At 54.8% G+C, this 27927-nt stretch overlaps 2 protein-coding genes, 1 long non-coding RNA gene and 11 other non-coding genes across 14 annotated transcripts; 6 read left to right on the forward strand and 8 right to left on the reverse strand.

Annotated features, from left to right (window-relative positions):
• Positions 1-104: 104 nt before the first annotated feature.
• Positions 105-2510, reverse strand: LOC119703325. The gene is made up of 4 exons (XR_005257616.1): positions 2283-2510; positions 1833-1868; positions 1284-1585; positions 105-405 (listed from the first exon to the last, which is right to left on the reverse strand). It is a non-coding gene; the product is annotated as an uncharacterized LOC119703325 (long non-coding RNA).
• A 1290-nt stretch (positions 2511-3800) lies between these two features.
• On the reverse strand, positions 3801-9835 carry FTCD (formimidoyltransferase cyclodeaminase). The gene is made up of 14 exons (XM_038143040.1): positions 9671-9835; positions 8733-8916; positions 8253-8381; positions 8052-8140; positions 7656-7835; positions 7430-7567; positions 7015-7146; positions 6301-6362; positions 5499-5628; positions 5227-5388; positions 4801-4844; positions 4582-4720; positions 4207-4302; positions 3801-4053 (listed from the first exon to the last, which is right to left on the reverse strand). The coding sequence occupies exons 1-14, from the start codon at positions 9722-9724 to the stop codon at positions 3967-3969; spliced, it is 1626 nt and encodes a 541-aa protein (XP_037998968.1). The 5' UTR covers positions 9725-9835; the 3' UTR covers positions 3801-3966.
• Positions 9836-10305: 470 nt separating this feature from the next.
• On the forward strand, positions 10306-10377 carry TRNAP-AGG. The gene has a single exon. It is a non-coding gene; the product is annotated as a tRNA-Pro (tRNA).
• A 358-nt stretch (positions 10378-10735) lies between these two features.
• Positions 10736-10807, forward strand: TRNAA-UGC. The gene has a single exon. It is a non-coding gene; the product is annotated as a tRNA-Ala (tRNA).
• A 1154-nt stretch (positions 10808-11961) lies between these two features.
• Positions 11962-12033, reverse strand: TRNAP-AGG. The gene has a single exon. It is a non-coding gene; the product is annotated as a tRNA-Pro (tRNA).
• Positions 12034-13688: 1655 nt separating this feature from the next.
• TRNAP-AGG lies at positions 13689-13760 on the forward strand. Its single transcript has one exon. It is a non-coding gene; the product is annotated as a tRNA-Pro (tRNA).
• A 279-nt stretch (positions 13761-14039) lies between these two features.
• Positions 14040-14111, reverse strand: TRNAA-CGC. The gene has a single exon. It is a non-coding gene; the product is annotated as a tRNA-Ala (tRNA).
• A 4907-nt stretch (positions 14112-19018) lies between these two features.
• On the reverse strand, positions 19019-19306 carry LOC119703542 (beta-keratin-related protein-like). Its single transcript, XM_038143557.1, has one exon. The coding sequence runs from the start codon at positions 19304-19306 to the stop codon at positions 19019-19021; it is 288 nt and encodes a 95-aa protein (XP_037999485.1).
• A 4638-nt stretch (positions 19307-23944) lies between these two features.
• TRNAS-GCU lies at positions 23945-24026 on the reverse strand. The gene has a single exon. It is a non-coding gene; the product is annotated as a tRNA-Ser (tRNA).
• A 1278-nt stretch (positions 24027-25304) lies between these two features.
• TRNAA-UGC lies at positions 25305-25376 on the reverse strand. The gene has a single exon. It is a non-coding gene; the product is annotated as a tRNA-Ala (tRNA).
• A 358-nt stretch (positions 25377-25734) lies between these two features.
• TRNAP-AGG lies at positions 25735-25806 on the reverse strand. Its single transcript has one exon. It is a non-coding gene; the product is annotated as a tRNA-Pro (tRNA).
• A 288-nt stretch (positions 25807-26094) lies between these two features.
• On the forward strand, positions 26095-26176 carry TRNAS-CGA. The gene has a single exon. It is a non-coding gene; the product is annotated as a tRNA-Ser (tRNA).
• A 1073-nt stretch (positions 26177-27249) lies between these two features.
• On the forward strand, positions 27250-27321 carry TRNAA-UGC. The gene has a single exon. It is a non-coding gene; the product is annotated as a tRNA-Ala (tRNA).
• Positions 27322-27575: 254 nt separating this feature from the next.
• Positions 27576-27657, forward strand: TRNAS-UGA. The gene has a single exon. It is a non-coding gene; the product is annotated as a tRNA-Ser (tRNA).
• Positions 27658-27927: the final 270 nt, after the last annotated feature.

Here is a 27927-nt window from a genome sequence, read left to right on the forward strand (position 1 = left end):
CCTCTGCTACACCTGGGAAAGCTCACACGAAATGTTAGGAGTTTTACGGGATCAATGTTAGCAGCCAATATCATTGCCCAGGAAAAAACACACAGACACCAGCAGATTGGAAAACAGCATGTGATGACTTTCAGCAGGCTCTCCCAGAAGATAAAGGGTGGAGATGTTGTCCATTAACTCAGAGATTCCAGGTCAAAGGATTTACAAGCTCTTGCACACAAGAAAAATCACTCAGCAGGAAAAAAACTGCCCTAAGGGAAAGGGGGAGGGAGAGGAGTGACATGCAGGGGGTTCCCACGAGGAGTTTGGCCTCATGTTTTGCTGATCATCATGGAGCAGGTGGGACATGCCAGACCTCTAGTCAGAGTCCGAGCTGCTGCTTGAGCTGCATGAGCCACCGGAGTGCTGGGGAAGAGAGAACAACTTTAGGACAGCAGAGAACCGAGCGTCTGTCACAGCATTCCTGATATGGGTTAGTGACCCTGTGGTGGCTGCCCCATATTGTGGGAAGGCTGGAGGTTTTTTATTATTTTTTTACAAGACTCTTAAGGTCAATAAAGGGAATTCTGGAAAGGTCTTGCTTTCTGCCAGCAAAGACCAACGTCACAGCAGATCACTTCCAGAGCTGTTTCCCAGTGAGAGGAGCTGCTGGTAGGATTTGTTTGAGAAATGCTCCCACCTCCAATGTTGGAAATGGGGCCTTGTTTAGCAGTTCCTCATTCAGACCTGCACAGGATGTTGCCCATCCCCGGAATGGTATTTTCTGCAGAATTTACTCTAAGCACAGGGAATTGCTTCTCATTTTCTGTTTTTGTTTGTTTGTTTGTTTGTTTTGTGTTGGTTGCTTGTTTTTTGCTGGGGGTTTTTTGTTGTTCTTTTGGTGAGGTTTTTTTGTTTTTAAGGGGGAGCCAAACAGTCCCTCTGCTGCAAGACACTGAGTGACTGTCCATTATGGAGGCACGACTTGCATTCAAGTGAGCAGGACAAAGTCCTGGTATTTAATACACTGCACAGTGCGCCCCGAGCCATGCTATCACTTTAAATGGCTTCAAGAAATTTCATGGATTGCTTTTCAAATGACTCACTTAATATGACTCATTTTTACCTATTTATTATTCTAATGAGTTTCCACATCTAAAAAAAGCCACTGATGTTTGGGCAGTTTGCTCCAACCACTACAGGGTAGGACAGGAGAGTCCCAGCTGCTTAGGCCAGATGCCAGGGTATGCTGCAGGAGGTCCACAGCAGGATTAGGAAAGGGTTCACTGCTGTCCCACTCTTACCTTGCCTTCATGGTGCTTGCAGTGCTTCTTTTTATGGTGCTTCTTATGGTGCTTCTTATGGTGCTCCTGGTGTCCGTGAGGGTGATGCCCCAACGGGGGGTGCCCGTGGGAGTGCTGGCCAGGTGGAGCAGGGTGTGGGGGGCAGACAGCAATGCCACCAGGGTAGGGACCTGTGCCAGGACCGGGGTGTCCTGGAGGGGCAGCAGGGCAAACTGCAATGCCACCAGGGTAGGGACCTGTGCCAGGACCGGGGTATCCTGGAGGGGCGGGAGGGCACACCGCAAGGTGAGGGTGTGGCAGGCCTAGGAAGAAGAGGAACCTGTTAGTGGGCAGAGACAGGCTTTCTCCAGACAGACAGTACAGGAAGCTGGTGCATCCTTCCACCCAAAGGGCCCACCCCGGTCTACCTCTTCCTCACAAAGGACACCCCACACCCCTTTCGGATGCAGGTAAACTCCCCAGGTGTCTGAGGCCATGGCATAGAGCTCCCCTCTAAGCCCTGATGGCTGTGTGATACCTGCAGCCCTGCCTGGCCCCACAGCCCCTCACCTTGGTTGGGGTCACACATCCTCAGTGGTCTCCGAGCTGAAAGGGAAGGACAGGCACCATTAGTCACCTCCTGCCATGAGACATCGCCCAGACAGCAGCTGGGACCTGTCTCCTCTGTCCCAAGTCTGCCCCCAGCACAGGGACCACTTTTGGCTTCCCCCAAAGTGCCATCCCCCCACAGACGCCAGCTGCTGTCCTGTCCCTTCGGTGACAGCACCAACCCCCAGAGCAACTGTCCCCCACTCCAAGCACCCCCAAAGCCCAGGCATGTGGTTTCCATTTTTAATAGAAATAAATCCACACTGGCCCAGCCTGGGTACCGAGCTCATGTACTCATGGGCTACAAGAGACTGGAGACACGTGCCTGGGTACAGTGCCCACCGTGGGGACAGTGCACCCTGACCCACGGGTGCCCATGCTCCTACTGCCCCCATGCTGCCCTGCACGCACCAAACCTGTGGAAGAGTTCCCTGAAGAAGCAATGCCGACAGCACTCGGGATCCCCGTCCTTGGCACGGCTCTCCCGGCCCTAGGGCATCCTTAAATAGCGGGGCCCTGCCCCTTTGAGCAGGGGTGACACCGGGCAGAGGTGACACCGGAGAGGTGACACCGCGCCGTCACCATGGACACGCAAGAAACGTCAACACGCCGCTCCCCGCCGGCACAAAGGTCCCACGGGGATGATAAACACAGGCTATGGAGGGCGGTGATTCTAGCTCCCGACGTCAAGGGAGGGATGGAGTGAGTCAGCTGACCCCAGCATGAACCCTGACTCGGTGCTCCCCGCTCAGGCACAGTGTCTAGGAACAGGGGTGATCTTCCCACAGCCGGGGCTCTGGGACAGCGGGTGTGGGGGGCTGACGCTGCTCAGGGCGCTGCCGCGGTGTGCGGGTGGAGAACACAGTATCTGCTGACACACCCGGTCAACAGGGAGAGGAGGCAGGGCTGGATGCCCTGATTTTCAGGTTTTCCTCTTGGACGATCTGTGAGGTAGGTATAGGATTTCTCCCATCTCAACCCACCCTATCTCCCTGCTAATATTTCTGATGGTGCCTCATGTTTGGCAGTGCTCCCTTCCTAGGCAATTCAACGGGTTGGAATTGTCACACACAGCCTGAAAGACACCTGGCACAACGGGACTGTGCCAGGTCTTGCCCCAGATCTCGGGTAGGAGGGTGTTTCATGGGGGTTTCTGGACAAAGGGACTGTGCAGGGTCAGGAGGTGTTCATGCACAGGGATCTCCTTACAGGCAGTGCTACAGGGATCCTGCCATCCCTCCTGTTAGGATCACTGTGGTCCCAGGCACTGCCAACCCAATCATCTGCCCCAGGGATCGGAGGATGGAACCTGGGGTCCAAGTCCCAGACAGCAAAAATTCCCCTTGTCCAGGGAAAGGCCAGGGGATATGATGCTGGATGTGCCTGAGCAGACCAGCTGTTATAGATATATGTTATAATATTGGCTTTGCGCAAATATTAAAATGGATTTGATATGTGTGATGTTAAAGTAACTTTGTTATAAAGATATAGTTGGTATTTCTTACTGTCTAAGCTACTAATGAAGCTTAGACATAGTAGTGAAATAGCTATGCTTATGTTAAAATGCCTGCTTGAATGGAATAACATCCAGTGAACAGGATGAGGACACCTGCTACAGATATGCCAACTATCAGCACTCACCATCTGAAGAAAGCATGAACCAAGGCCCAAACTGGAAGTGATAAGAAGAAGGGGCCAAAACCACAGCCAAGAAATACACAAGCTCTAAAAAGGCAGACCAAAGGAGGGTCTGTGTAAAATAGTTCCTGGAAAATATAAACTAGTTTATGGATATGCATAAGGGTCTATGAATATGCAACAGGCTGATGTAATTGGAAAGGTATTTAAGGGGTATCCTCAAAGGTACCAGTGTGGTCTTGGCTCAGTGCCAAGATGCACCCAGCTGTAAAAACCTTTGCTTTACAGTTCTTGTAGCCTATTGTCCTTTATTAAACTTTTTTAATTTTCACAGGACAGTGAAGGGGTTTTTCACACAGCTCTCCAGAGGCAAACACCAACAGAGACTAAGCAAGGACAAGAGTATTTCCCACTGTATTTGCCACTGCAGAACCCCCAGAGCACTCCCAAGCCCTTCTCAGGCCACCCGCTTATCCAGCAGTGCCAGCACGACCGCCGAGCCTTGCTTTGCCTCTTCCAGCAGCCCGGACACCTTCTGTGACATCTGTGAGGGGACAAGACGAGTCATTTGCCACTCAACAGAAGAGCCATCCACCGTGCACTGCGTGCATCCCGCCGGCGGCAATCGGGCACGAGGGGCTCCAGGCCGTCGCCGCCCCCTCCGCCACCCCCAGCCGCACCGTGCGGCCCGGCTCACCACAAGCTTGAACTTCTCGTCCGTGATGTCCTTGAGGTTGATCATGACATTGAAGTAAGCTCCGAACACTGCCGCTTCTAGCATTTTGGCTCCCACCTGGGAAAAGTCAGGCTTGCAAGAAGCTCTCCTGGTAAACCAGCTGCACCATATGGCTCTGAAGCGGGTCAGACCCTTTTGCTGCAGACTCCCACCCTCCACCACCCAGCAGCATGCAGCACTTTCCAATCTGTTGGTATTCTCAGGAAATGGCTGCCAAAGAATTACTGGGTGGAAACCACTGGCCAGTTTGGGAAGCACAGTTAGAGAGATGTATCCTGGAGGTCAGGACACGAGGGAACACTTTGCAGGGCAAGTGTGTGTGAACTGGGGCAGTACCTGGATGTCAGATTTGCAGGCCAGGTTGCAGTGTTGTGCCAGATCCTTCAGAGCAGGCCAGAGCCCATTCACCTTCTCTGCCAGGCCATAGGGCACCCCTATGGCCGTCTTCAGCCCCTGCTGCATGGCAGCTGTGCGCCTGGGAGGGGGGACAGCCCTGGGTTGAGCACTGGGTGGCTCTGCCCCCACAGTCAGCCAGTCCCCACCAGCCCAGCTCACCTCTCCCGCTCTTCAGGGGTGTCCTTGGGCAGCTTCATGGCTTCCTGCAGGCAAAGAAAAGCAAGTTTGCTGCTGTCACTCAGACTGTGCCTTGCATCAGGTGTAGGGGCAGATCCCATAGCTCTCGTGCTCTTGCAAACCTCCCTTATGTGACGATGTCCCTTCCCCAGGCCCTGGCTTTAGCATCCCTGGAAGTGTTCAAAAAGCAAGCAGAAGTGGCACTTTGCCATATGGTTTAGTGGGCATGGGTGTACTCAGTAGAAGGTTGGACTTGATAATCTTGGAGGTCTTTTCCAACATTAATGATTCTGTGATTCTAAGGTCAGAGCCCTGCTCCCAAGGAATCCAGAGCGCAGTGATCCCAGCCTTCCTCCTGGCTGGAAAGCCCTCCTGTTTCCCTGCAGGATGCCTTTGGTGGAACCTCACCATGTAGCTGCTGAAGGCACGGGAGTCGGCATCCACCATTGCCACCAGCTCCTCCATGGCCTGGTGGAAAGGGGGGACCAGCTTCCTCATGACAGGGTCCAGGTGCTCAAACTGCCGCTTCCCATAGCTCATCAGCCCCACCATGCTGCCCAGTGCTGCTCCCTGCCAGGGTAAATCCTTCAGTAAGACACAGTGCCCACTGCTACCACCATGGCAGCTCCCCTTGGCACACCAAGGCCCCTCAGGCCTCTGTCTTGGTGTGTGGCACATACCAGGGCTCCCACAGCTGCAGACACAGAGCCTCCTCCTGGCGCTGCTGACCTTGCTCCGACTGCTTGCACAAAGGCACCCAGTGGCTTGGCCACCAGCCCCCTGTCCACCTCTCCTGCCTCCACCAAGTACCTGCAGCACAGATGTTTTAGAGCCCTCCAGGTGCAGGGACACCACCACCACCCAGACCCTTCTCACCCAGCTCTGCCCTCTCCAGCATCAACCCTGTGAATGAGTAGGGGACTAAAAAAAACCCAGCCTGAGGGTCAGGGTAAGGCCTGGGAACCCCATGGGGACGTCTGGGGAACACAGGTGGTGTGGGGGCTGCTCTGCATTAGCCAGGTTGGGCTGATGCAAGCAGCATTTGTTGGGACAGAAATGCCTCTGCAGTCACGGCCCAGGAAGGGTGACAAGGAGTTCACCTCGTGGATGGATTTCCCTTCCTTTCCCCCCACAGATTCATGTTTCACACCAGGTGCTGCAGCATGTGAACCAGAGGCAGTGAAATTTTGCATGGGGATAGGGTAAGGAATTTAACATTCAAATCTGGCCACGAAACCTGCTCTCACTGCCTGCTGAAGCAACCTGGAGTTCTCCCACTCCACATTCACAACCATCAGCATTTGGGAGCAGGGACCACCCTGCTCTTGCACAACCACCCAGCAGAGATGTCCCCAGGCTGTGAAGAGGAGCTGGGAGCAGCCACTACTCCCAAAACAAGCTGAGTGCAGGATGCCGGCATCAGGATCCCCCCATCCAGGGAGGAATGGGCACCATGACAAGAAGTAGGATGCGGGTCCCTACTCAATGACACGCTCCCGGGGGTGAAATGGAGACAGGGAGTCCAGGCCCAGACGACTGACCACCTGCAAGGAGCACCATCACTGTGTCAGCCCAGTCACATAAGTCCTGCTGCATCCTCATACCCCACTGCTAATTAACCATGGGTGAGTCAGCACTGGGACTGGGCCACCACCCAGGGAGAGGACAGCTGGCACCACCAGCCCATCCCATCACAGACTCGGGGGTGGTGTGCGGTCACCTCCGAATGACTGGGAGCTGTACTGATCAATCATTAGCTTGCTCTTATCTAGCACGTTCCCCACAGGCTGGAAAAGTCCCACCCTGCTGCAGTGGAACAGCAGAGCCTGCCTCATCCTTTCCAGCTTACTCCCCATCCTGGGACAGCCTCCCATAATGCCACACACTGTCCTTGAGGTCTGGTTACACTTCCTTCCCCTCCTGGCCTCCATGCAGGCAAGACAAGCAGCTGCTCCCACACTCAATCCTCATGCATTGTGGTTCCTGCTCCCTGTGCATCTTGGCATCCTCAGCACAATAAAGCAACTTGTCCCACTTGCTGTCCCCCCACAAAATCCACACTAGAGACAAATGTCATGCCTGAGGCCTGAGCAGTCCCAAATTTCTGCTCAGTGCCACTTTGGGAGGCTGGTGGGGGTGGGATGTGTCTCTCCTCTGATCCCACACTTGTGCTGGTATCAGGAGAAGCCCCATTACCAGCCTGATCTTCTGTTCCTCCTCCAGGATGAAGAGTTTTTCCTTCTTGATGTAAAACTCAGCTGCATCCAGCATGGCCTTCTTGGGAACGAGCCCTACCAGCTGAGACCCCACCACAGGGAGATTCAGTTCCTGCAAAGGACATCAGAAATGTAATTTTCCCCAGAGCTCTGCTGCCGCTACTACCTCAGCCTGGTGGTCCTCATCCCTTCCCAGGACATGGAAAGTTCACAGAAAAGCTTTCAACAGAGGAGCTGGGGGCTCACAGCAAGTTGCTGAGTTTCTGGGAGTTTTGTGCCATTCAGCACTTGGGCTGAGCTAAGCATGAGAGGAACCAGAGCCTGACCTGACAGTGAGGAAGAAAACTTGGCAGAAGACATCCTCTGGGAAGCCCCCTTGGGAACAAGCCACCCACCTGTGCATCTCGGCAGATCTCCTCGTAGATGGTGTGGAGTGGCGTGGTCTCAAAGTCCAGCAGGTTCGTCGAAACCTGGGCCATGTTCTTCTCCTCCAAATACCAGCCAATGCCCTGCACCTTCTTCAAGCGCCCGGGCTGCCAACAACTGCCACATTCAGGGCACAGCCCAGGAGGTGTGGGGACAGGCAGGTGTGCTCCTGGCATGCCCATGCTCTTGAGGTACCTGGTTGGGGCCACGGCCCTGCTCACGGATGTTGAGGGCGATGCGGTGAGCCTGCTCCTTGGTGCACAGCAGGTTGATGTTGTACGCAATAAGGAAGGTCCGGGCACCCGTCACTGTGGCTCCCCACCGGGGGACAAAAGTTGGGGGCCCAAAATCAGGAGCCCATTCTGGTTTTGCAAGCTGGGGAGGAGGGAAGAGGGTGTGTGGGCTGGCACCACCAGGAGCACATGCCATCCTCCCAAGGAGGGCATCTCCCTCCCCAGCTGGAATCTGCTGTGACCACCTGTGTCACCAGCTCCTCTTGGTGCAAAGGGACTACGCCAGCCCCCAGCATGTTCCCTGAAGCCAGGGAAGTACAGGTAAGGTCTGCCCAGCCTGTGCCACCACCAGGCTCACCTTCTCAGGGAGCGCCTCGTACTCCCCAGCACGGATGGAGGGCAGGGCTTTCCTGCTCTCGTGCCGTGCTGCCGCTCCATATAGGTAAACTGCAAGACACAGCTGGGGGTGAGCACCACCAGGCAGGGGCTGGCACTTTCTCCAACAGTTGGAATCATGCAGGATGGGATGGAATGTGGAGAGGTTCCTGACCCCACTCACCAGGTACACCCAATTCTGCTGCCAAGCGCTGCCCGAAGATGTGGGCGCAAGTGACACACTCCTCCATGCTGACATTCCTCACTGGCACAAAGGGGCAGACGTCCAAGGCCCCCATCCGAGGGTGCTCTCCTGGTGGCAGGGCAGATATAGGAATGGGAGGTGGGAAGAACAAGCAGACAAGGAGGGAGAATACACTTTTGCTCACTTTTACAGACTGGACACCTTGCTGTGAGAAAATCATAGAATCACAGACTAAGCCAAGCTGGAAGAGACCCACCAGGATCATTGAGTCCAACCCCTGGCCCTGCACAGGGCAGCCGTAACAATCCCACCATGTGCTTGAGGGCATTGCAAACACTTCTTGAACTCTTTTAGGCCTGGGCCTGTGACCACAGTCCCTGTTCCAGTGCCATGCTTGGTCCCAGCAGTACGGCAGTCCCCTTTGCGCCAGCCCAGCCCCTGGGCCTCTCCCAAGCTCACCCGAGTGTTGGCTCATGTCAATGAGCTGCCCAGCCACACGGGCTGCGTTCAATGCCCCTTCCACCACAGCCTCCGGGGACCCCACAAAGGTGTAGACGGTGCGGTTGGTGGAGGCGCCGGCATCCACGTCTAGCAGCACACATCCCAGTGTCCGGGAGATGGCCTGTGCCACTGCATCGATCACCTGCCAGACAGCAGATGGGAGCAAGGGGGCTGAGATGGCCGGGACTATACAACAGCCATGGCTTTTCAAGAGAGGGGATGTGTCAGCTCTCCCCCTTCTCACTGGTGATGGGGTTGAGAAGGACCCTGTGATCAGTGGGGATGCAGCCCTGCACAAGCATCCCACTCCCACCCAGGGGCTTTGGGCCACCCCTGGCTCCCCAAACTTGCTGTGGCTGGGGAGAGACACCTGGCTGCTGCTGCTTGTCACAGAGCACCACCATAAATTGCTGTTCCTGAGGATACATCCACCTGCCAGCTTCCCAACACATTTAGCTCTGCTAAGCCTCTTCCCTGGAGGAGTCTGTTTTTACAGCCATGCTGGGTTTGCTAAATTCTCCTGCCAGTGGCAGAGCCAAAGTTCAGTTGAAGGGTAATGCCCAAGACAGACTCCATTAACCTTGACAGTGTGTTTTGGCACAACTGCAAGCAATACTTCTCTGCAGAGAAATATTCCAGACCAAGCCCAGACCTGGTGCTACAGCAACCCGCTGGCAATGCTGGAAGAGGTCTCAGCCCCTGCTTCCCACCAAGGTGCCAAAAGGGAGCCAAAGCTACCTTTAGGCATTTTTGGCACTAGCCAAGTAGTGAAAGGTGCACAGCACTGAAAAGAAGGCATGGCAGAGTCTAGCAGTGCGTACTGCTCTGCAGGGGGAAACCTGGCTGTCAGCAGCTCGGTGTCACCCACCCCTCAGCCCTTCCACGTACTCCCTCACCTCTTTGTTATTCCCCTCTGAGAAGTTGGGGACGCATTCCACGAGCTTGGCCATGGTCCCACGGTCTGCTTGCAGCCCTCAGCCCCTGGCTCAGCTCTGCACACCCTGGGGGTTTCTTGCCCTTTCCCGTCCCACTGCAGAGTGAAAGCCTCTCAGCAGCCAGCACTTTGCCTCTTTCCCAAGCCAGAGTTTCTCATTAACTTAATCGATCTGTGGCCAGGGGACAGAATGGGGCTTGGATAAACACCATCATACTGGCCCTGCCGTGCTTGGAACAGCTCCGGGCACAAAGGGCTCTGTGGGGCCAGATGGCAGCACTCACCAGCACCAATTAATAGATGAGGCAAAAAAGTCTGCTGCAATCAGCAAGATGCTGCGGTTACCAAATACTACAGACAAGTCACTGCAACATGACCCGTGTTTTCAGTGGGAAGGACAGCTCCATGCAGGACCTCCACCATGAATACTTGTCGCTGCGAGCAGGATTCGAACGTGCGCAGGGAGCCCCTACTGGATTTCGAGTACTACGCCTATCACCCCTCGGCCATCACAGAAACGGGACCCCTTCCTGCCGGCCGTGCGATGGCCGCGGCGTGCCGAGCCACGGGGCGGGCGCGTGGGAGAGGGTGCGCCCCGGCTCGTTGGTCTAGGGGTATGATTCTCGCTTAGGGTGCGAGAGGTCCCGGGTTCAAATCCCGGACGAGCCCTTCTTTTTACACACCCACTCCTCACCGTGCCCACACCTCAACACACTGCAAACACCCCGTGCCCTCACATTCGCACTCGCCACCTCCGCCCCGCCCGGCACTGCAGCCGGCCCACACAGTCGTGGCACGCCTACACTCTGCCCCTTACGTGCCCTCCGGGCCTGGAAAACTACCTGCCTGCTCTGCCCCACCGTTATTCCCCGTGCTCCAACCCCCTGACCAGCCCAATGACGCCTAAGGGACCCGCAGTGCCTGCAAACACCTGCACCCCCTTTCCCCAGCGTGGGCGGCAGGAGAAGGCAGCAGACACAGGGATTTTCTCGGAGGAAGGAGAATGCCAGGGCAGACGCTGTGTCAGGGGGATGTAGCTCAGCGGGAGAGCGCTTGCTTTGCATGCAAGAGGCCCTGGGATCAACCCCCAGCATCTCCATGTCCTTTTGCCTCTCCAGACCCCTCCGCATACAGGGCCCCCAGAGACCCCCAGATACCCCACAAGAAATCCCTGGGGTTATGAATGTGTCAAAATTCATGAGAAAATAAAATGATATGATGAATATAATACAGTTATAGATGTGAAAAATAATAGAACAGATTAAGAGTAGCTATGAAAAATTAAGGGTCTATTTTTCTATCACAGGAGGCTTGCCCAGGCAAGTTCCCAAAAAGCTAAGGGAGACGGCTTGTAGGGGTTGGGAAACCTGTTGTCATACACATACCACACATAGCCTGACTACATTTACATGTGAAGAAGGGGATTTCAGAAATTTTAACTAAGTAAAGAGTCAGTCATTAGTGGCCCACCTGGTTGCAGATAGCCAGAGGAGATGACATATCCAATGGTAATCCATTCAGACCTGTGGTCCATTTCTGGGAAATCCCTTAACATGCAAAGGACTACCAGTAAGGAACTGTTTAACTTGTATATCTTCCCTGACGAGGGTTTTGTGTATTGCCAGTGGCTCTCAAGCTCTGTCTAGCAGGAGACAAGAAGCTGATGAATTATTCCCGAGACATCAAAAACTGGACCGTGCTCCATCTGATAGCTTTATCCTGAGACCTGAGAAGCTTTTGGGACTTACTTGATTAAGAAAAGGACAAAGGACATCCTGGCCTGCGGCGAGAAAAAGAGTATAAGAACTGGACTCGGACACGGCCATGGTGTGCCACTGATGCATACAGGGGCTCAGAGCTGTGTATGTGTGTCACCCAGCGCCTAAGTCCCAGGCTAGACTCTGTCCGATTCGTGGCTGACCCAGATTTTGTCATTCGAATGCAAAATAAATTTTATACCTTGTTATTTTTATCATAATTTGGCTCTCGCAAATTATTGAATTGATTTAATTGGCAATTTCATACATAACACTGGAGTTGCCTGTGGGCATGTCTGACCTGGGATTGCCTCCTGGCACCCCAAGGCAGGCAGCAAGGAAATGCCTGCCGAGATCTCCCTCCTTCCCCAGGTGCTGTAGAGTGTGGAGGCACCCAGAGTCCCTTCCCCCAGGGGCTGGCAGAGTCTCTTGGGGTGACCACCCGTGCTGGGGGGACCAGCCGGGTGGTAAGGAGGCGCTGGGTGCCCAAAAAGAAGGGCTCGTCCGGGAGTTGAACCCGGGACCTCTCGCACCCTAAGCGAGAATCATACCCCTAGACCAACGAGCCGGGGTGTGCAACCTCTCCCACACCCCCCTGTGCCTCGCCATACCCGGGACACTTCCCCGCTGCCAGGCAAAATGACGCTTCACCCACACGCTGCCACACGGCGCCCTGCCTGCACAGGGACACCATGCACACGCACCCCTACAACCCTTTGCAGCCCTTCCACACCTCACACTCGCCACCACCTCACACTTCCCACACTGCTCACTGCACTCCCCCCTTGCCCCCTGCCCCCGCCACCGCAGGGCCCCATGCACGGACACCAACGGCACCCCGTGCACGCACAGCCCCTGGCACACCGGCGCGGCCGTTTGCTGACACTGAGGACAAACACCGCTCACAGCAGATCGCCTTTGCAGGATGCCCCACAGCAGAAGGTGGCACAAAAAGCACCGGCCATTCCAACTGCTGCAAGGGCCAGTGGGGGTCTTTGGGGCAGAAAAGAGGGGCTGGGGGGTGGGAGATGCTGGACCTGACATCTCATGGCCACAGCAAGAGGCACCTCCCCGCTCCCACAGTGTGTGAGGCCACACAGAGCCCTGGCTGCCTCATTGGATAGCTCCAGGTGGTCCAATGAGGGCCCCACATGTCTCCTTGCACACTCCACTCCCATCCAGTCACCACATGGTTTCCTCCCTGGTGCAACTGCAGGTTTCCCCTGGCAAGGTCTCTGACATCTGGATCCCTAAAACAGCTCAAGATGATGAGTCCAGGAAGGGACCCCAAACCAAGGTTTCCCCACTCCAGCATGGGCATCCCAGGGCTCCCTCCCTGCTCTTGCACAGAGGATGTAGCTCAGTGGGAGAGCACTTGCCTTGCATGCAAGAGGCCCTGAAATCCACTGCCAGCATCTCCATGTCCTTTTGCCTCCCTAGACCCCTCTCAGCTGGTTGCAGGGCTGCCAGAGCTCCCTAGGAAAGGCCTAGCGCTGCCTCCTGGCACCTCCAGCCTGTGTAGAAATGCCCAAGGCTCTTCCCCTACCCTGCCTGGAGCCTGCAGGGCACTGAGGCACTTTGTTTTCCTTCCCCACAAGTCTTGGGATGCCTCTAGAGTTGTACATCCGTGCTGGGAGGAGCAGCTGGGAAGGAGAGCTAGTAGTGCCCAAAACCTCTTCTGGGAGCTGGACCGACGAGGTGGGTTGCTCTCCCAGAGATGTGGGACAGGGTTGCGAGGGGGCGTCCACTCAGCAAGATGGGAAAGTGTTCCACCTCCCCACGCCACTCCCCTCAGTGTCTTTTTCCTCACCTCTCCCAGGTCTGCAAAACCTGGAGGAGAATCCCGGGTGTGTTCACTGCCCCGGGGCATCACAACCCCTGCCTAGGGCATTTAGCTGCTCCCGAGAGAGGAGCGGGGCTGCGCCAGATGCCAATGACTTTTTCATATCAGCTTCTACCGGGAACCCCAGCGAGCGCACCCCAACACTGGCAGTGCAGGTACCTGGGCGGTGGGTAAAAACCCATCGCTGTGAGCAGCATTCGAGCCTGCGCAGGGAGCCCCCGTAAAAGTCCAACGCCTTCACCCCTCGGCCGTCATAACCGCGAGGCCCATGGTGCGGGGGCGCTGCCCGGGGAATGCACCGTGCTCCGTTTTGCCGGGAAGCAAGGAAATGTCCCGGGTGTGCGTAGCCACGGGGGGGTGCGGGAGCTAGTACCTACAGCGGCTCGTTGGTCTAGGGGTATGATTCTCGCTTAGGGTGCGAGAGGTCCCGGGTTCAAATCCCGGACGAGCCCTTCTTTTTTTGGGCACTCGACGCTGGATTCTGGGCGCGCTGGGGAGACGCTGCCTTGCACAGGGGACACGGCCCGGCCATCGTCGGAGTACTCTCCTGAGTGAGGAAGGGACTGTCGGGGCAGTGGGGGACGACAGAGCGTGGGGTCCGTGGTGCCATTTCGGTCGCGGGTGGGCCATGGTGCAGGGAATCGCCTTTGGGAAAACAGGATGTAAAAGGAGTTTTGCCATCGCCGCCTCATGGAGGAAGTGGGGGAAGAAAAGAAAAACCAGGGAGCAAGTGGAGATGCTGGGGATTGAACCCAGGGCCTCTTACATGCGAAGCAAGCGCTCTCCCACTGAGCTACATCCCCTGCGCTGGGGCTGGAGGGAGGGCGCATTCCCATGGTACTGCAGGGGCTGTATTTCCGTGCGAAAAGTAATGTTAGCTGAATGGGAGGTGCTACAGCCACCCCACGGCATGCTGTCTGCCGGGAGCTGGGGAATGCAAGGGCTGATCATCCTACACCTGGTCAGCAATGAGCAGCAGGGGTGCACTCCCAAAGGAGGAGCTGTCCTAACAAAGCGTTGTCTCCAAAGCCAGGGCTTTATCCATAGGAGGGTTGTAGCCAAAGGAGTGTTTATTCAGGAGTTGAACTCAGGATCTCTTGCAAAAGTGCAAGACACTTTACCCCTACACCAACAATCTGGAGTGCTGCACCCCTTTGGCCTCCTCAGCCCTACAGTTTGTATTTCAAGGTACAGATGAGGTTGTGCTTTTACCCAGCACGCCCACAGTCTTGAGGAGGAATTTCCAGGGCAGTGATGCCAGGAGGCAATCCTAGGGCCTTTGGAGGGGACTCTGGCAGCCCTGCATGCAGCAGGGAGGAGTCTAGGAGGCAAAAGAACATGAAGATGCTGAGAGTTGATCCCAGGCCCTCTTGCATGCAAGGCAGGCATCCTTCTGCTGAGCTACATCCCCTGCTCCAGTGAATCTCAGCTTCTGACCCCTGAAGCTCCATACTGCCTGCAGTAATTTGCCAAGCCAGGATGCGGGACCAGCCCTGTTCCAATCCATGTCACAGCCCCACAGATCCCAGTGTGGCTTTGGTGTGGCTCCTGAGGGACAAGAGCTGTGAGCGCTGGGTAACTGCACTTTTTTCCCAGCTCCCATGGGGGTCAGCAGGGTGCTGGTGCTCCTATGGGTGCCATGGGGGCGCAGTTCCAGGGCAGGACATGGGGAATTTCCCAGGACACAGTTCCTGAGGGTTGAGCTGCCTGTAGCTATGCTAGGGTGGGAAGATGAGCTGCTGCAGGAGCCCCAGCTGCTGGGGACCCCCTTCACACAGGAAGAATAGTGCAAAGAGATGATTTGCAGACAGCAGCAAGCCTCCAATGCCGATTGTAACACATGGCTGTGCCAGAGCAGAAATTCGCCCCATCCAAACCCCCTGAGCCGACTGAGAGGAACTGAGAGGTTGGTTCAGCCCACAGCCTTTCATATCACAGAGGGGTGGAGGAGAGCAGGAAAGGGAAACACTACACCCCATGATTTCCTGGTCTCGTAAGCCCCCCCCACAGACACAGCTCCTTCAACCCCACATAACCAGTGCTGACAGGAGCTACCCCACACAGCAATAACTACATCATGCTTCTCCTCTTTGGGAGGTATGCAGACACCTCTAAGCAAATGTGAATTAACAGCCTTGGAATGTTTTATCAAACAATTCTTGAGTTTCAAACTTACATTTCCTCCCAGGACCCTGCAAACCGTTGGGATCTGGGCTCCACTTTCACTGGAGCCCAGATCACTCATCCCACTCTTTCCCTGAGGGCTGCTTTCCACAGCAAAAACTCAGAGTAGAGAAGGGTGTAGGACAGCCAGGAGCGATGTCTGCACATGATGTGGGCTCAGGGAGCAGCACAGTGCTGGTGGAGCCAACAGGGCTGCAGGACTCAAGTCTTGTGAGCCCCATTACCACAGGGAGCACCAGGAGGATCAGACCAGCATGCCTGTGCCTTTTAATTTGTGTGCTTCTTCCCCCTTGACTCACACATGTGGACAGGCTGTTATTTTCCTATTTTATGGGATCTCCAGTCCTGGGGAAGAACCGGAGCCCTTGGCAGAGGCACTGCCTGTCTGGCTCCCCAGGTGTGGCAGGGAGGGCACCCTGAGTCCCTGCCCTGTGCTTGATCCATGGGTGTCTGGGGTGGGATATCCTCAGTGGTGCCCTCTCCTCCCTCTTATCCTGGCCATGCAGCCACTTTCTTTCCCCTTCCTCAATCTGGAAGGTTGCTCCAAGCTCCATCCAGCCTGGCCTTGGACACATCCAGGGACTGGATGGGACAAGTCCCATCTCTCTGCTTGCCATGCCTGCAGGCTCCCAGCTCCAGGGGCTCTGTCTCTCACCTGGCTGGCTCCAGGTGTATCCCAAAGTGCCTCTGGCCAGCAGTCCTCGCCCCAGTGAGGAGATTGAAGGATGCAGCTCACCCTCCCAGCATTGCCTTCAGCCCAGTGCCCCAGTGCCTGTCTGGAATACGCCTTTGGCAATGCAGTAAAGGCACAGGTGGTGGATCTGTCTTTTCATCCTCTCCCACTGCTGTGACACACCACAGTTTTTGTCTTCTCACCTGGATGAGAAGCAGAGAAGCTGCACATTGATGTGCTGTGTTGACCCACCAATAATCCAGCCACCACCAACCACAGCCCTACCACCAGCATCATGCTGCCTGGGGCTTCCATAGTATCATAGAATATCTTGAATTGGAAGGGACCCATAAGGATCATCAAAGTCCAAATCCTGGCTCTGCACAGACACCCCAACCGTCCCACTCTGTGCCTGAAAGGGTTGTCCAAATGCTCCTGGAACTCTGGCAGCCTTGGGGCTGTGCCCATTCCCTGGGGAGCCTGTTCAGTGCCCCTGCACCCTCTGGGGAAAGAATCTTTTCCTAATCCAGCCTAATCCTCCACAGGCAAAGTCTCCACTGCGAATGGTCCCACTCACTTGCTGCTCACAGTAATCTCCCCTTTTCCACAACAACTCCCTGTGCTTGTTCCTCCTCAAACCATGGCTTCCCCTCTCCTTCCCACCTCATCCACCCCCAGGGTGGGAAGGTACTTGTCCTTCAGGAACCTGAGGACACTAAATGACCACGGGGAGCAGGTTTCCTCCAAGATCATAAAGCAGCTGAGAGAAGATGGGAAGTGGGCAGAGAGGATTTGCAGACAGCAGCGAGAGAAGATGGGAAGCGGGAGACATAAACCTCAACAGGCATGGCCAGAGGGTGGCACCTGGGCCATACTCCAGGCTCTTCTCAAAAATGCTTCTGCTGCTTTTGCATGCTATATGTAGGCAATGCTGGGACCAAATCCCAGGACCCAGCTATTTCCCTCCATGTGCCTGCTAAGCAATATTTTTCATCCCTGTCTTGTTATGTAGCTCTGTGTTTCTCACTGGAGCCTTTGGCTGCACTTCCTCTACAGAAACCTGTATTTAGGGCCTGATCAGCAGGTCTGGGGGGTCCTACCTAGGGCAAGGGCTGGCCTGGCAGGGAAATATGGTGAATTCAGGACTGCTCTTGAGCTGGAAGCCAAGGACGCGCAGCTCCCAGCTGAAGTCACAGCTCCCATGGGAGACAGAGTCCCCAGACCCTCAGGATAGGCAGCGCAGAAAGGCACCGAGGTCCTCATTTCCCCATCTGTCTGCACTAAGACACCACAATTTTCAAGTCAAATCAAGGAGCTGTGTAGATTTTTGTAGGCATTGGATTTTCAGAAAAAAAAAATTAATATCTGTATAACCTCACCAGTGGAGTCATTCAGTGCAAAGCTACATAAAAATGTCACTATTCTGTCCACCTGCTCCCTCCTGGACTGTTCAGAGCAGCAGGCTTGAGGAAGGCAGCTGCACAAGGCCCAGAGACCCACAGCTTCCCAACAAAACTTCTGCTGGAATTTCAAAGCTTTTTTTAACTTTTTAATTCAAAATTTCTGCATTCTATTTCTGCAGACAATTGCCAGAGCTGGGATAAAAATATCTGAGCAGTCCTTGGAAGAAGGACACCTCCCTTCTGCTGGTGCATTGGCTGCTGAGAAATTGCCATGTAAATTTTCTCCAAATTAGGAGCACCTCAGCAAAGGTCTCCTGGGCAATAAAACCAGTTGAGCTTGGTCAAAGGCTTTTGATGACCAATAGGCTTTCAAGCTCAGCATAATCCCTCATTATAAATCAATATATATCCATCAAAAACTTTATGCAAATACTCCTATCCTTCCTTCCATCAGCTGAAAAGGTTCTGCCTGATGATCCATGGCATCTTAAAAAGAGGCTTTACTCAATTCATGACATCTTCCAGAGACTTCAGTGCCCCCTCTCCATAAAGTAATTATTGTGTCTTCTTTTTCACTCTTCACTGTCACCCATTAAACACTGTGTGAGCTTGGCATAGAATGCCCATCCTAAGAAGCCCATCTTCCAAAAATCCCACTTCTACCTTTTTTTTCCCTGACTCCATGCCCACCTCCTTAGCTCAGCTCCACAAAATATCACTGCAAAATGCAGGGTAAATGCCATTTTGAAATGTCAAACCTTCACATTCCCACCTCCTTGAGGGAACAGGCAATAAAGTGTGCTCCTGCAGGAATTCCTCCCTGAGCAGGTGCTTGCTGTGGGGCAGGAGGAGAGGTTTCCAGGACAAGAAAGTTGTCTTGGGATTGGTCCCGGCAAACCACATGCGTCTGTCAGCACAGGGAAGAGCTGGGCAGCAGAAACCCTCATTTCACGTAAAAACCAAACCTCCCCAGTAGCAACAAGCTGCCTCCAGAGGAGGTCACCCCTCCAGGCTCCTGAACAAGGAACAACAGAAGACTCAGGCTATGATGTAGCAAGTCTTTAATGAGAAGGAGAGTGAACCAGTTCAGAGTACAAGTGCATTTCCAGTGCTCAATAAAGAAATGGATAAACCCCACTTTGGGACAAGCTGATCCCTACAAGGGGTGTCCCCTCGCCCCACCACCCCATGATTATCATCTGCCATCTATAGCCTGCTAGAAGCATTTATTGCCCAGCCAGCAGCAAATGTCGTGTAGAACATGGAAATATAAAGACTTAGTGAGATAAAGGTGTACAGAGGCATGGTCTGGAGTGACGAGCTCCCATGGCTACTGACCAGCCCAGGGGCATCTCCTTAGTCCTCTCCCCCAGTCTTGGTTGTGTGCTTCACTTTCCTTTCCTGACCACACCGCTGGCACGGGCAGGATGAGGAGCCCGCTGGGGACACCCTACAACCCGATGCCCAGGCACAGCAGTCCTGCCTTGCCCAGCCCCCGGGAGCCCACAGGGATGCCGCAGCAGCGCAGGTAGCTCCCGACCGCCGCCGACGCCGTGGAGCCCACCGCGGTGTTCTGTGGGAAGGAGCTGAGGATGGGCCCGGGCAGCGTGACCACAACTGTGGGCGGCTGGATGAAGGCAGTGGAGTCCCCACAGCGGCGGAAGCAGGGCTGGTTGCAGCTGGTGGCCAGGGGCCGGGGACCGCAGGAGGAGGACAGGCACAGGTCGTAGCAGGACATGGCTCAGCAAGGATGTGGACCTGAAAGCCAGAGCTGGGATGTAAAAACAAGGCAGAGGCCGGTCTGTCCTTGCTGAGCCCTCACGCAATACCTCCCATAATAAGAGGCGTGGGAGAGCAAGCTAGAGGGTGAATTTGGATGGTTTAGAAACACCAAAAGAAAGCTTCCCCCCACCTTGCCCCATAAACCCCTCAGGAGAATGAGGGGAGTTTTGTTTGAGCTGCAGGTTGGTCTAGGAAAGTTGGAGGCACCAGGTTCTGGGACCAGAGAGCAGACCCACTCCTGCTCCGAGCTGACAGCTCCTTGCTTTGGCAAGCAAGGTGGTCACAAGATGCATGTGGTTGAAGCAAAACCCATTTAAATCAACACAACATGAACTGAGCCATCCCACCCCAAAATATAAGGGATATTTGATGCCCATCCATAAACAGGGACACATTGATCCCTGCAACCCAGGCATGTCCTGTTCTAATTTGTTTCTCCACTTCAGCAAGGAAAATCATGCAGAATGCAACTGACTATGTGGTTGCAGACCCTGTAAGCCCTGCATCCTGCAACCCCTTGCACTCTTCATTTTAGGAGCAGAAATGCTCCTTTTCCCAATGTGCAGCTGGAAGGGAAGAGGGAAGGGTGAGGAAGGGGATGGAGCCTGTCTCCACTTACCCAGATGGAGGTGGCAGTGGTGGCAGCTGGAGCAGGTGGTGGGGCCAAGCACGGTCCCCACAGTTTTATAGGGTGGCCCAGGCCCCCAGGGGAGTGGGTGTGTGCCTTCAGCCTGAAACTCCCCAACAACCAGCAGTTTTCTCCTGGAAAGCTCCCCCAACTGATTAAACAGTTCCCTCTTTCATCCCTCATGTTTTGCTTCCATGTAATACTGAGTAAAATTGAAATGATTCGGGCTACAGGCATTAATTACTTTCCTTCCTAAGGCCAAGAGACATTTTAGGTCTTTATGCCACCAGGCAGGAGAGTGTTTCAGCAGAATTTAGAGCAGACGTATCCCCGCCTTCCTCTCAGCACCACCAGTTCAGCTCCCTGATGCACCTGAGGTGAGATCAAGGATGTAAACTGAATGTCAGGAACATCCATTTGGAGTGAAATCCTGTGCCAGGAGTCTCATGGAAAGCTGAGGGGGTGCAGGAGTGAGATATGGGTGATGTGGACACAGGGACCTGACCTAGCCCAGCATGAGCAATTTGTTATGGGTTTGGATTCACTTAGAGGATTTTCTTTTTTTTTTCTTTTTTTTTTCTTTTTTTTTTTTTTTTTGTTATTATTCCTCACACCTCAGACATAAGTCGTGCTTGGAAGACACATCAGATTTTAAAAGCAAAGTGATCATGGGCTCTGAAGTCCAGCCCCACAGATGACACACACCTAAGCTGGTTGATTTTGTGCAGGGAGCTGACTTGCAAGAGCCCTTCCATTCCACTCTTTGGATAGGGTGGTAGCAGTGAGCCAGAAGGACACAGGTCTCCTTCCTTGTGATGGGGTGGCATAGTCAAAACAGGGTTAATTTCAGTAATTACAGGCTCTGGTGTGACACCAGTGATCTGGGATGGCTCTGCTGGAAGCCGAAACATCCCAAACATCTCAACCTACACTTAAATGTGAATCAGCCTCACAGTGGGGAGAGAGAGTTGCTGATGTGGTCCCAAGCAGGACCATGATGAGCCATCATGAGCTCTAGAGGCAAGGAAAGTCTGAAACAAGCTTTTCATTTCAAACCAGCAGAGCCCAACTGACAGCACAAACACCTTCTGCCCTGGAATAAACCCTGACAGAACTGGGAGACATGTACTATGTGTGTATGGGGCTGTGAGCATCCTGTTAAAGATGTGCCTTGTGGGGTTTGGGGGGTCATTTGAGTTCTTGAGATGACTTGGCCACAATGGATCTCACTGAATTGTCCCTAGTGACTCTTCTCTGCCTGCCTGTCAGGGCAACAAAGCCGTTCCAAGGTTCTGAGGCTGAACTCAGCTATTTTTTAACATCACTCTGGAAGGGGAAAAAGGAAATCAGGTTTTCTGAGGTTCAGCAGAGGACATGAGCTTCAGGGAGAAGCAACCTGGCAGCTCCTGGAGTAAGGCAGGACGCCGTGGGTTCATCATTCATAATCTCCTAAATGGTGACTTGGCAAGCCGGAAAAGGTGAGGTTTCAGTTTAAGCTTTACTGTGCTGCTTTTTGCACCACTCTTGAATAATAAGTTGAGTGCACAAGTGCACCTTGGACCCACAGCTTGAGAATTAATCCTTTCTTCTATCAATCTGGTTTGTTTGGATTTTTTTGTTCTGTGTCTCTGTGCACTCCTATTTTCTCAGGAAAACAGCCCTTCCTGGGTGACTCCCTTCCAGGCTTCCAGGCACAGGGCGTGATATTCAGAACTGCAGCCTCACTGTGTGTTTCAGTTTTGAAATCCAATTTAAGCACTTGAATTTCTGCTCACATTGGACCATCATGTCCAAGAATAATGTCCATAGATGCAGTGATGCTTGGGATAAACGCAATGTGGCACTCAGAAGGGAAATGTTATCGAATGTGAGCAGATCTGTGGACTGAAACAAGGCCTTTTCCTAGAAACGACAGCAGGGGAAACAAAAGGCACATGTTAGGAAGTTAAAATAATCAGATTGTGAAGTGATTGAATTTTTTAAAAGGAAAACAGTAGGGGAAAGGGCAGATATTTGGGAGATAAACAAAACTGAATTTTCCAATCTGTATTCATTTCAGGGAATGAGCACTTTCTGCTTGAGATATGACTTTCTCTAGATGAACCTCAAACCTGAGAAAATTTCACTAAACAAAACATGTCGGATCCATTTTCTTAACTTCTGCATGGATCCAGGATGTGTGGCCACCTCGGCCCTGCCCCTTCCTGCACGTAAGGACACAAAAAACATGGTCCAGGATCAATAATCCATGTGTTTCTCTTCCTAACACCAGTCCCAGTAGCACTTTGCATTTTGATTTCCAGTGACCCAAGGGCTGGATGTGTCCGAGACTGGCTGGAGGGCAGGAGCTTGCCCCTGTCCTAAAATTTCTCCTGAAAGCCAAAGGCAGGGGCCCATCTTGGAGCAACAACAGACCTACAGCATCACATCTCCAAGGAATGTCTGCATCCAGGGCGCTCACCCAGGGCTTGCCTCCTGGCAGCAGGACAGTCAGGGACCACTCCCAGATGGCTAATGGATGAGTGGGACACCCCAGTGCCAGAAGGCAGAATCTTGATGCAGCCATACCCAGGCACAGAGCATCCTGGCTGTCTGTATCCTTGCCAAAGCAGACTCGGAGTGCTCCAGGGCCACTCTGTGAAGCCCAGGGAGTCCAGTGGGTGCCACTGGGGAGAGCCTGGCTCCAGCTGCCAGGCGCTGTCCAGAGGCTGCAAATGATACAGTTCCAGGCTGCCAAAGGATCCCTGTAATTGCCAGGTCCCTGGGTGGGCTGATGTTGCTGTGGTCCCTGGGTCCCACAGCAACACTGGCAGTGGCACATTCCCTTCAGGAGGACTCATCACTGCTCACCAGGACAGGGACATGTGTGTGCCGGGGCAGGGTTGAAGGGTGTCCCAAGGGAATCATTGGGATCCTCTCCTGGCTGCCTGTGCCCTGCAAGTCCCAGGTCCCATCCTGTGACAGCAATCCCTCTGCCATGCACTGCTATACCTCTGCACCCACCACCCCAGCCCATTTCATCTTCTCCAGTTGCAAGTTGGTGTCTCTGCAGGGCTGGACCCAAACTCATGCATTTTTCCCAGGAAATCTTGCTCAGATCCCTTGCAGGCCACCTGGCTGTCCAGACAGGACATAGGGACATCCCCCCTTCCTGGGGTGGCAGACCTGGCCAAGCACCACAGCATCTCATGGCAGTGGAATGGGATGGCGCCGGTGTCTCCCTGCAGCCTGGTCATGGTTTCTGGCTCAGGAGACACTGATGGTGTCTCACTGAAGGGAAGCAGCTTCTCACTGGTCCCCAGGGACATCTCCCCAAGGCATGGGAAGGAAATGTAGCCACAGTGAAGGTCAAAAAGGTGTGGGCAGCTAAGCCTGAGCATCCTCACCTTGTCTTTAAGCCATGGCATTGCTTGGCCACATCCTCATCAGTGGAGAGGAGGGGAGAAGGGGAAAGCACTAGAAAGACTGGCGTGATACCTTTCCCCAGGTGCCTCAAAGCACAGACTCCCAAATGCAGGGCTTTCCTCTTTGCAAGACCACTGAGATTCGAGAAGCAGTTTCACCTCTTTCCTCTTTGTCTTGCCATTGGTCACACTCTCCTGTCTCCAGGAATCTCCACTGTGAGCACTGCTCCAGGCTCAACAGGGAGCTGCCAGTGCACAGTAGCTCTGCCATTCCCAGAACAAGCACTTCTGGGAGGCACCAGAGGCAGATTTTGACTCCCACCAGGGATGCCCAATCCTGACTTTTCCTGCGTACAGTTCAGTGCTCGTGGAGAGGGGACAGTAGGATGGCAGGTGGGCATGGGACGTTGCGCAGAAGGGCCACACCAGACCCTGAGCCACCAGGAGCAGGTTCAGCAGATGTAACGTGTATTTAGCAAAGCAGAGCAAAACACGCCGACCCGGAGGATACGGGGCAAGCTGCGCCAAAACATCCGAATCACGACACAGCTTGCAGAGGACTCGACGAGGGTGGGATTCGAACCCACGCGTGCAGAGCACAATGGATTAGCAGTCCATCGCCTTAACCACTCGGCCACCTCGTCCTCTACCTCAGTCTTTTTTATAGCAAAATTTGCTTTAGCAGATTTTTTTTTTTTTTTTTTTTTTTCCCCACAGACAGCAGCACTGGAGCTGGTTCTTCAGGGTGTCCTTTGGTAAGCAAGGCTGGGCAGGCAGAGCCCTGGCAGCCCCTGTCACAGCAGGGCAGAGGGACAAGCAAGCGTTTGTGATTCATTTGCCCCTCTCCCTGTTCCCTTCTGTGTCCATGGGGTGGCACAGAGTAACTTGGCATTTATTGCTGACACAAAAACGCCTGCACCAGGCATCTCCATTATGCACCCACACCCAGCCTGTGTCCAGAGGGTTTTCCTACATGGTTCCACACCAGTTGTGCAAAGTAATAGGGAAGATGGGCAGGGTCCAGAGAGCATCTAATGTATCTCTTATTTCCCACATTTCCTGGTTTCTGGAAATAGTTTAGCCCAGCTCTCCAATGTGAGGTGAGAAGGGAGAGGAAGCAGAAGGAAACATTTTATTCCCAGAGTAGAGTCACAAGGGACAGAGAACTGAGGACTGACAGTGCTCTGGGCAGGAAAAAGACCCCCAGCAGTGCCTCGAGTTTGGGAGAGGAAGGAAAAATAGTCCCCTAGATTGAAGCACCATGGGGAGTTGAACCCCAGATCTCCTCTTTATTAGAACAGGTGCCTTGGCCAGCTGAGCCCTGGTGCCCACTAGCTGCCCTGACACTGGGTCCTCCTTAAAACACCTGAACCTCTGCTCACCTCTCTGCCCACATTTTGCCCCAGGTTTGGGGTTTCCCAGCTGCAAACCCTATCTCTTTCTGCTGCTGGGAACACTCCCAGTGCTGACTCAAGGCCCTCGCACAGGGAGCCCAACACATCCCATAAGCACCACCAGCTGGGTTTGGCAGTCCCCAGACCCTACAGGGACATGCTGCCCCCTCCCCATGCCTTGACAGAGCTGTTCCAGCTGCCAACCTACACTGCCCTGAGGTGACAGCCTGTCTCATCTCCCTTTCTGGCTGCTCCCCCCCCCAGCACCAATCGTCACACAAAGACAATGGTCACCCCAAGAGACACTGCCAGCCCCTGGGGGAAGGGACTCTGGGTGCCTCCACACTCTACATACAGCACCTGGGGAAGGAGGGAGATCTCGGCAGGCATTTCCTTGCTGCCTGCCTTGGGGTGCCAGGAGGCAATCCCAGGTCAGACATGCCCACAGGCAACCCCAGGGATTTCTTGTTGGGCATCTGGGGGTCTCTGGGGCCCCTGTGTGGAGGGGTCTGGAGAGGCAAAAGGACATGGAGATGCTGGGGGTTGATCCCAGGGCCTCTTGCATGCAAAGCAAGCGCTCTCCCGCTGAGCTACATCCCCCTGACACAGCGTCTGCCCTGGCATTCTCCTTCCTCCGAGAAAATCCCTGTGTCTGCTGCCTTCTCCTGCCGCCCAAGCTGGGGAAAGGGGGTGCAGGTGTTTGCAGGCACTGCGGGTCCCTTAGGCGTCATTGGGCTGGTCAGGGGGTTGGAGCACGGGGAATAACGGTGGGGCAGAGCAGGCAGGTAGTTTTCCAGGCCCGGAGGGCACGTAAGGGGCAGAGTGTAGGCGTGCCACGACTGTGTGGACCGGCTGCAGTGCCGGGCGGGGCGGAGGTGGCGAGTGCGAATGTGAGGGCACGGGGTGTTTGCAGTGTGTTGAGGTGTGGGCACGGTGAGGAGTGGGTGTGTAAAAAGAAGGGCTCGTCCGGGATTTGAACCCGGGACCTCTCGCACCCTAAGCGAGAATCATACCCCTAGACCAACGAGCCGGGACGCACCCTCTCCCCCGCGCCCCGCTCTCCCCCGCCCCGCCACGCCCGCTCCGCGCCCGCCGCTGCTGCCCGCCCGCCGCGCCCCGCCGCCGCTCCCGCACCACCGACCGCGCCCGCGGCCCCGCCGCCACCCTGCGCCCTCCGCACACGCCGCGCACACGCCACCCCCGCACAGCCCGGACGCCCGCACCTCCGCGCACCGCCCGCACCCCCACCCGCTGCCCGCCCCACCGCCCCGCCCGAACCAACGCCCGCGCCGCTCTGCCCCGCCGCGCCACCGCCGCTGCTGTGATGGCCGAGGGGTGAAGGCGTTGGACTCGAAATCCAATAGGGACTCCCTGCGCAGGTTCGAATCCTGCTCACAGCGATGGGTTTTACCTGAGTAGATGGGAGTCGACCCTAGTGGCATCTGCCATGTCTTATCGTTCTTCTCCTGCTATCAAGAAATATGTAGCATCGTAGGGCAGGGAGTCATGGACCACTCACTCTGAGGCCAGATTACCTCTTTTCACCGACAGGGCAGCTGAAATCCACACAAGCCCATGGCAGTTGGTACTAAGGTGCCCAACAATGCAAGTTTGGCGTGTGTTTCCACCTTAATGTTTGAGGAGATATGGGTCTCACTCCCAGAGGAATTGTTGCTTTGGTCAGAGCCTGTCCTGTTTTTCTCTGGAGGTACAGAGCCCTCTGAGGTCTTCCTGTTTTTCCCCTCCAGTCACTGCAGTTTGGAACTGGGCAGGATGAGTGGGACAGCTCGAAGGGCTGGCATGGGATGTGGCACCCCCTGTGCACCACTCCTGTCCCCCCCACTCCTGGGCCTGCCATGCCCTCAGGCAGCACCAGTGCTTTTGGGGAGGGTCTGCAGGGGGCTCTGCCAGCCCCACAACCCACAGGGAGGGGTCTGGAGAGGCAAAAGAGCATGGACATGTTGGGGGTTGATCCCAAGGCCTCCTGCATGCAAAACAAGCGCTCTCCCACCGGGGTACATGCCCCTGTGCAAGGGCAGGGTGGTGCCCAACTGTCTTTGTGGTCCACCTGCCCCTGTGGTCACTGAATCCAGGGAAGTTATAACCATGGACACCTCCAAACGCCAGCCCCACCTCCTGGGCACCATAAGATGATTTCCTTGTTCCAGGCTGTGCCAAGGGGTAAAAGGCAACATCAGCCACCCTCCTCAACTCCCACAATTGGGGGGCACAGATCTGGGGCATGATTCTCACTTAATGTATGAGAGGTTCTGGGTTCAGCTCCTCAACGAGCCCACTTTTTGGGCACCTAACTTCTTTGGCTGGCACATGGTACTGCGGCATATCCAAGGCTCTGGCACAGAGGGCTGGGTGCCCCTTCCTGGCTGGGTGGGCAGGATGGACCCCCCAAGGCTGGCAGTGTGTGCCCCAGGGATGAGGGGACTCAGCCAGGCCATCTCCCTGCCTTGCACAGGGGGATGTAGCTCAGCGGGAGAGCACTTGCTTTGCATGCAGGAGGCCCTGGGATCAACCCCCAGCATCTCCATATCTTTTCCCCTGTGAGAGCTGCTGTATCCCTGGGCATCCTTGGAGGATGCTTCTCTGTGCTGCCTGTCTTGTGGCCAAGGCACCCGAATTTTTTCCAGCCATCAGTAAATATTCCTGCATGTTCCCTTTTCCCAACCCTCCAGGTGTGGGTACTGGGGCTGAGCAGAGCCCCACACTGGACTGGGGGATGGCACAATCTGAAGCAAAGTTTGGTGTCCACAGCTGTCTACATTGGAATGGGGGACACTAGTGGCTGTGATGGCCGAGGGGTGAAGGCGTTGGACTTGAAATCCAATGGGGATTCCCTACGCAGGTTCGAATCCTGCTCACAGCGACAGGTTTTACCCACGGCTGGATGGGGTGGGGTGCCGGGGTGTCTGACCCTCAGGATTTTGATCCCTGGAGAGCAGTGGACAGGGAAGGGGCAGTGTTCTTGCGTTGAGTCGGCTTGTGCACTATAGGCTCAGCTCCTGCATAACCCCTCCTTTTGGGCCCCTGTGGCCAGGCATGGCCCCTGTAGTGTCAGGGCAAGGGTGGGGAGGCACTGCCTGGCACAGAGGGCACAAGCAGCCTCCCTAGCTGGGTGGCCCCTGGGATGGGATGG

This window comes from Motacilla alba, chromosome 7 (genome assembly GCF_015832195.1).
Source record: "Motacilla alba alba isolate MOTALB_02 chromosome 7, Motacilla_alba_V1.0_pri, whole genome shotgun sequence".
NCBI classification, from domain to species: Eukaryota; Metazoa; Chordata; class Aves; order Passeriformes; family Motacillidae; genus Motacilla; species Motacilla alba.

Coding starts and splice junctions, on each gene's coding strand:
- FTCD (XM_038143040.1), bottom strand. CDS start 9,724: ATGGCCAAGCTCGTGGAATGCGTCCCCAACTTCTCAGAGGGGAATAAC. Junction 8,141..8,252: donor AGCAGAATTGGGTGTACCTG/GTGAGTGGGGTC, acceptor TGTGTCTTGCAG/TTTACCTATATGGAGCGGCA. Junction 7,568..7,655: donor AGGGCCGTGGCCCCAACCAG/GTACCTCAAGAG, acceptor AGTTGTTGGCAG/CCCGGGCGCTTGAAGAAGGT.
- LOC119703542 (XM_038143557.1), bottom strand. CDS start 19,306: ATGTCCTGCTACGACCTGTGCCTGTCCTCCTCCTGCGGTCCCCGGCCC.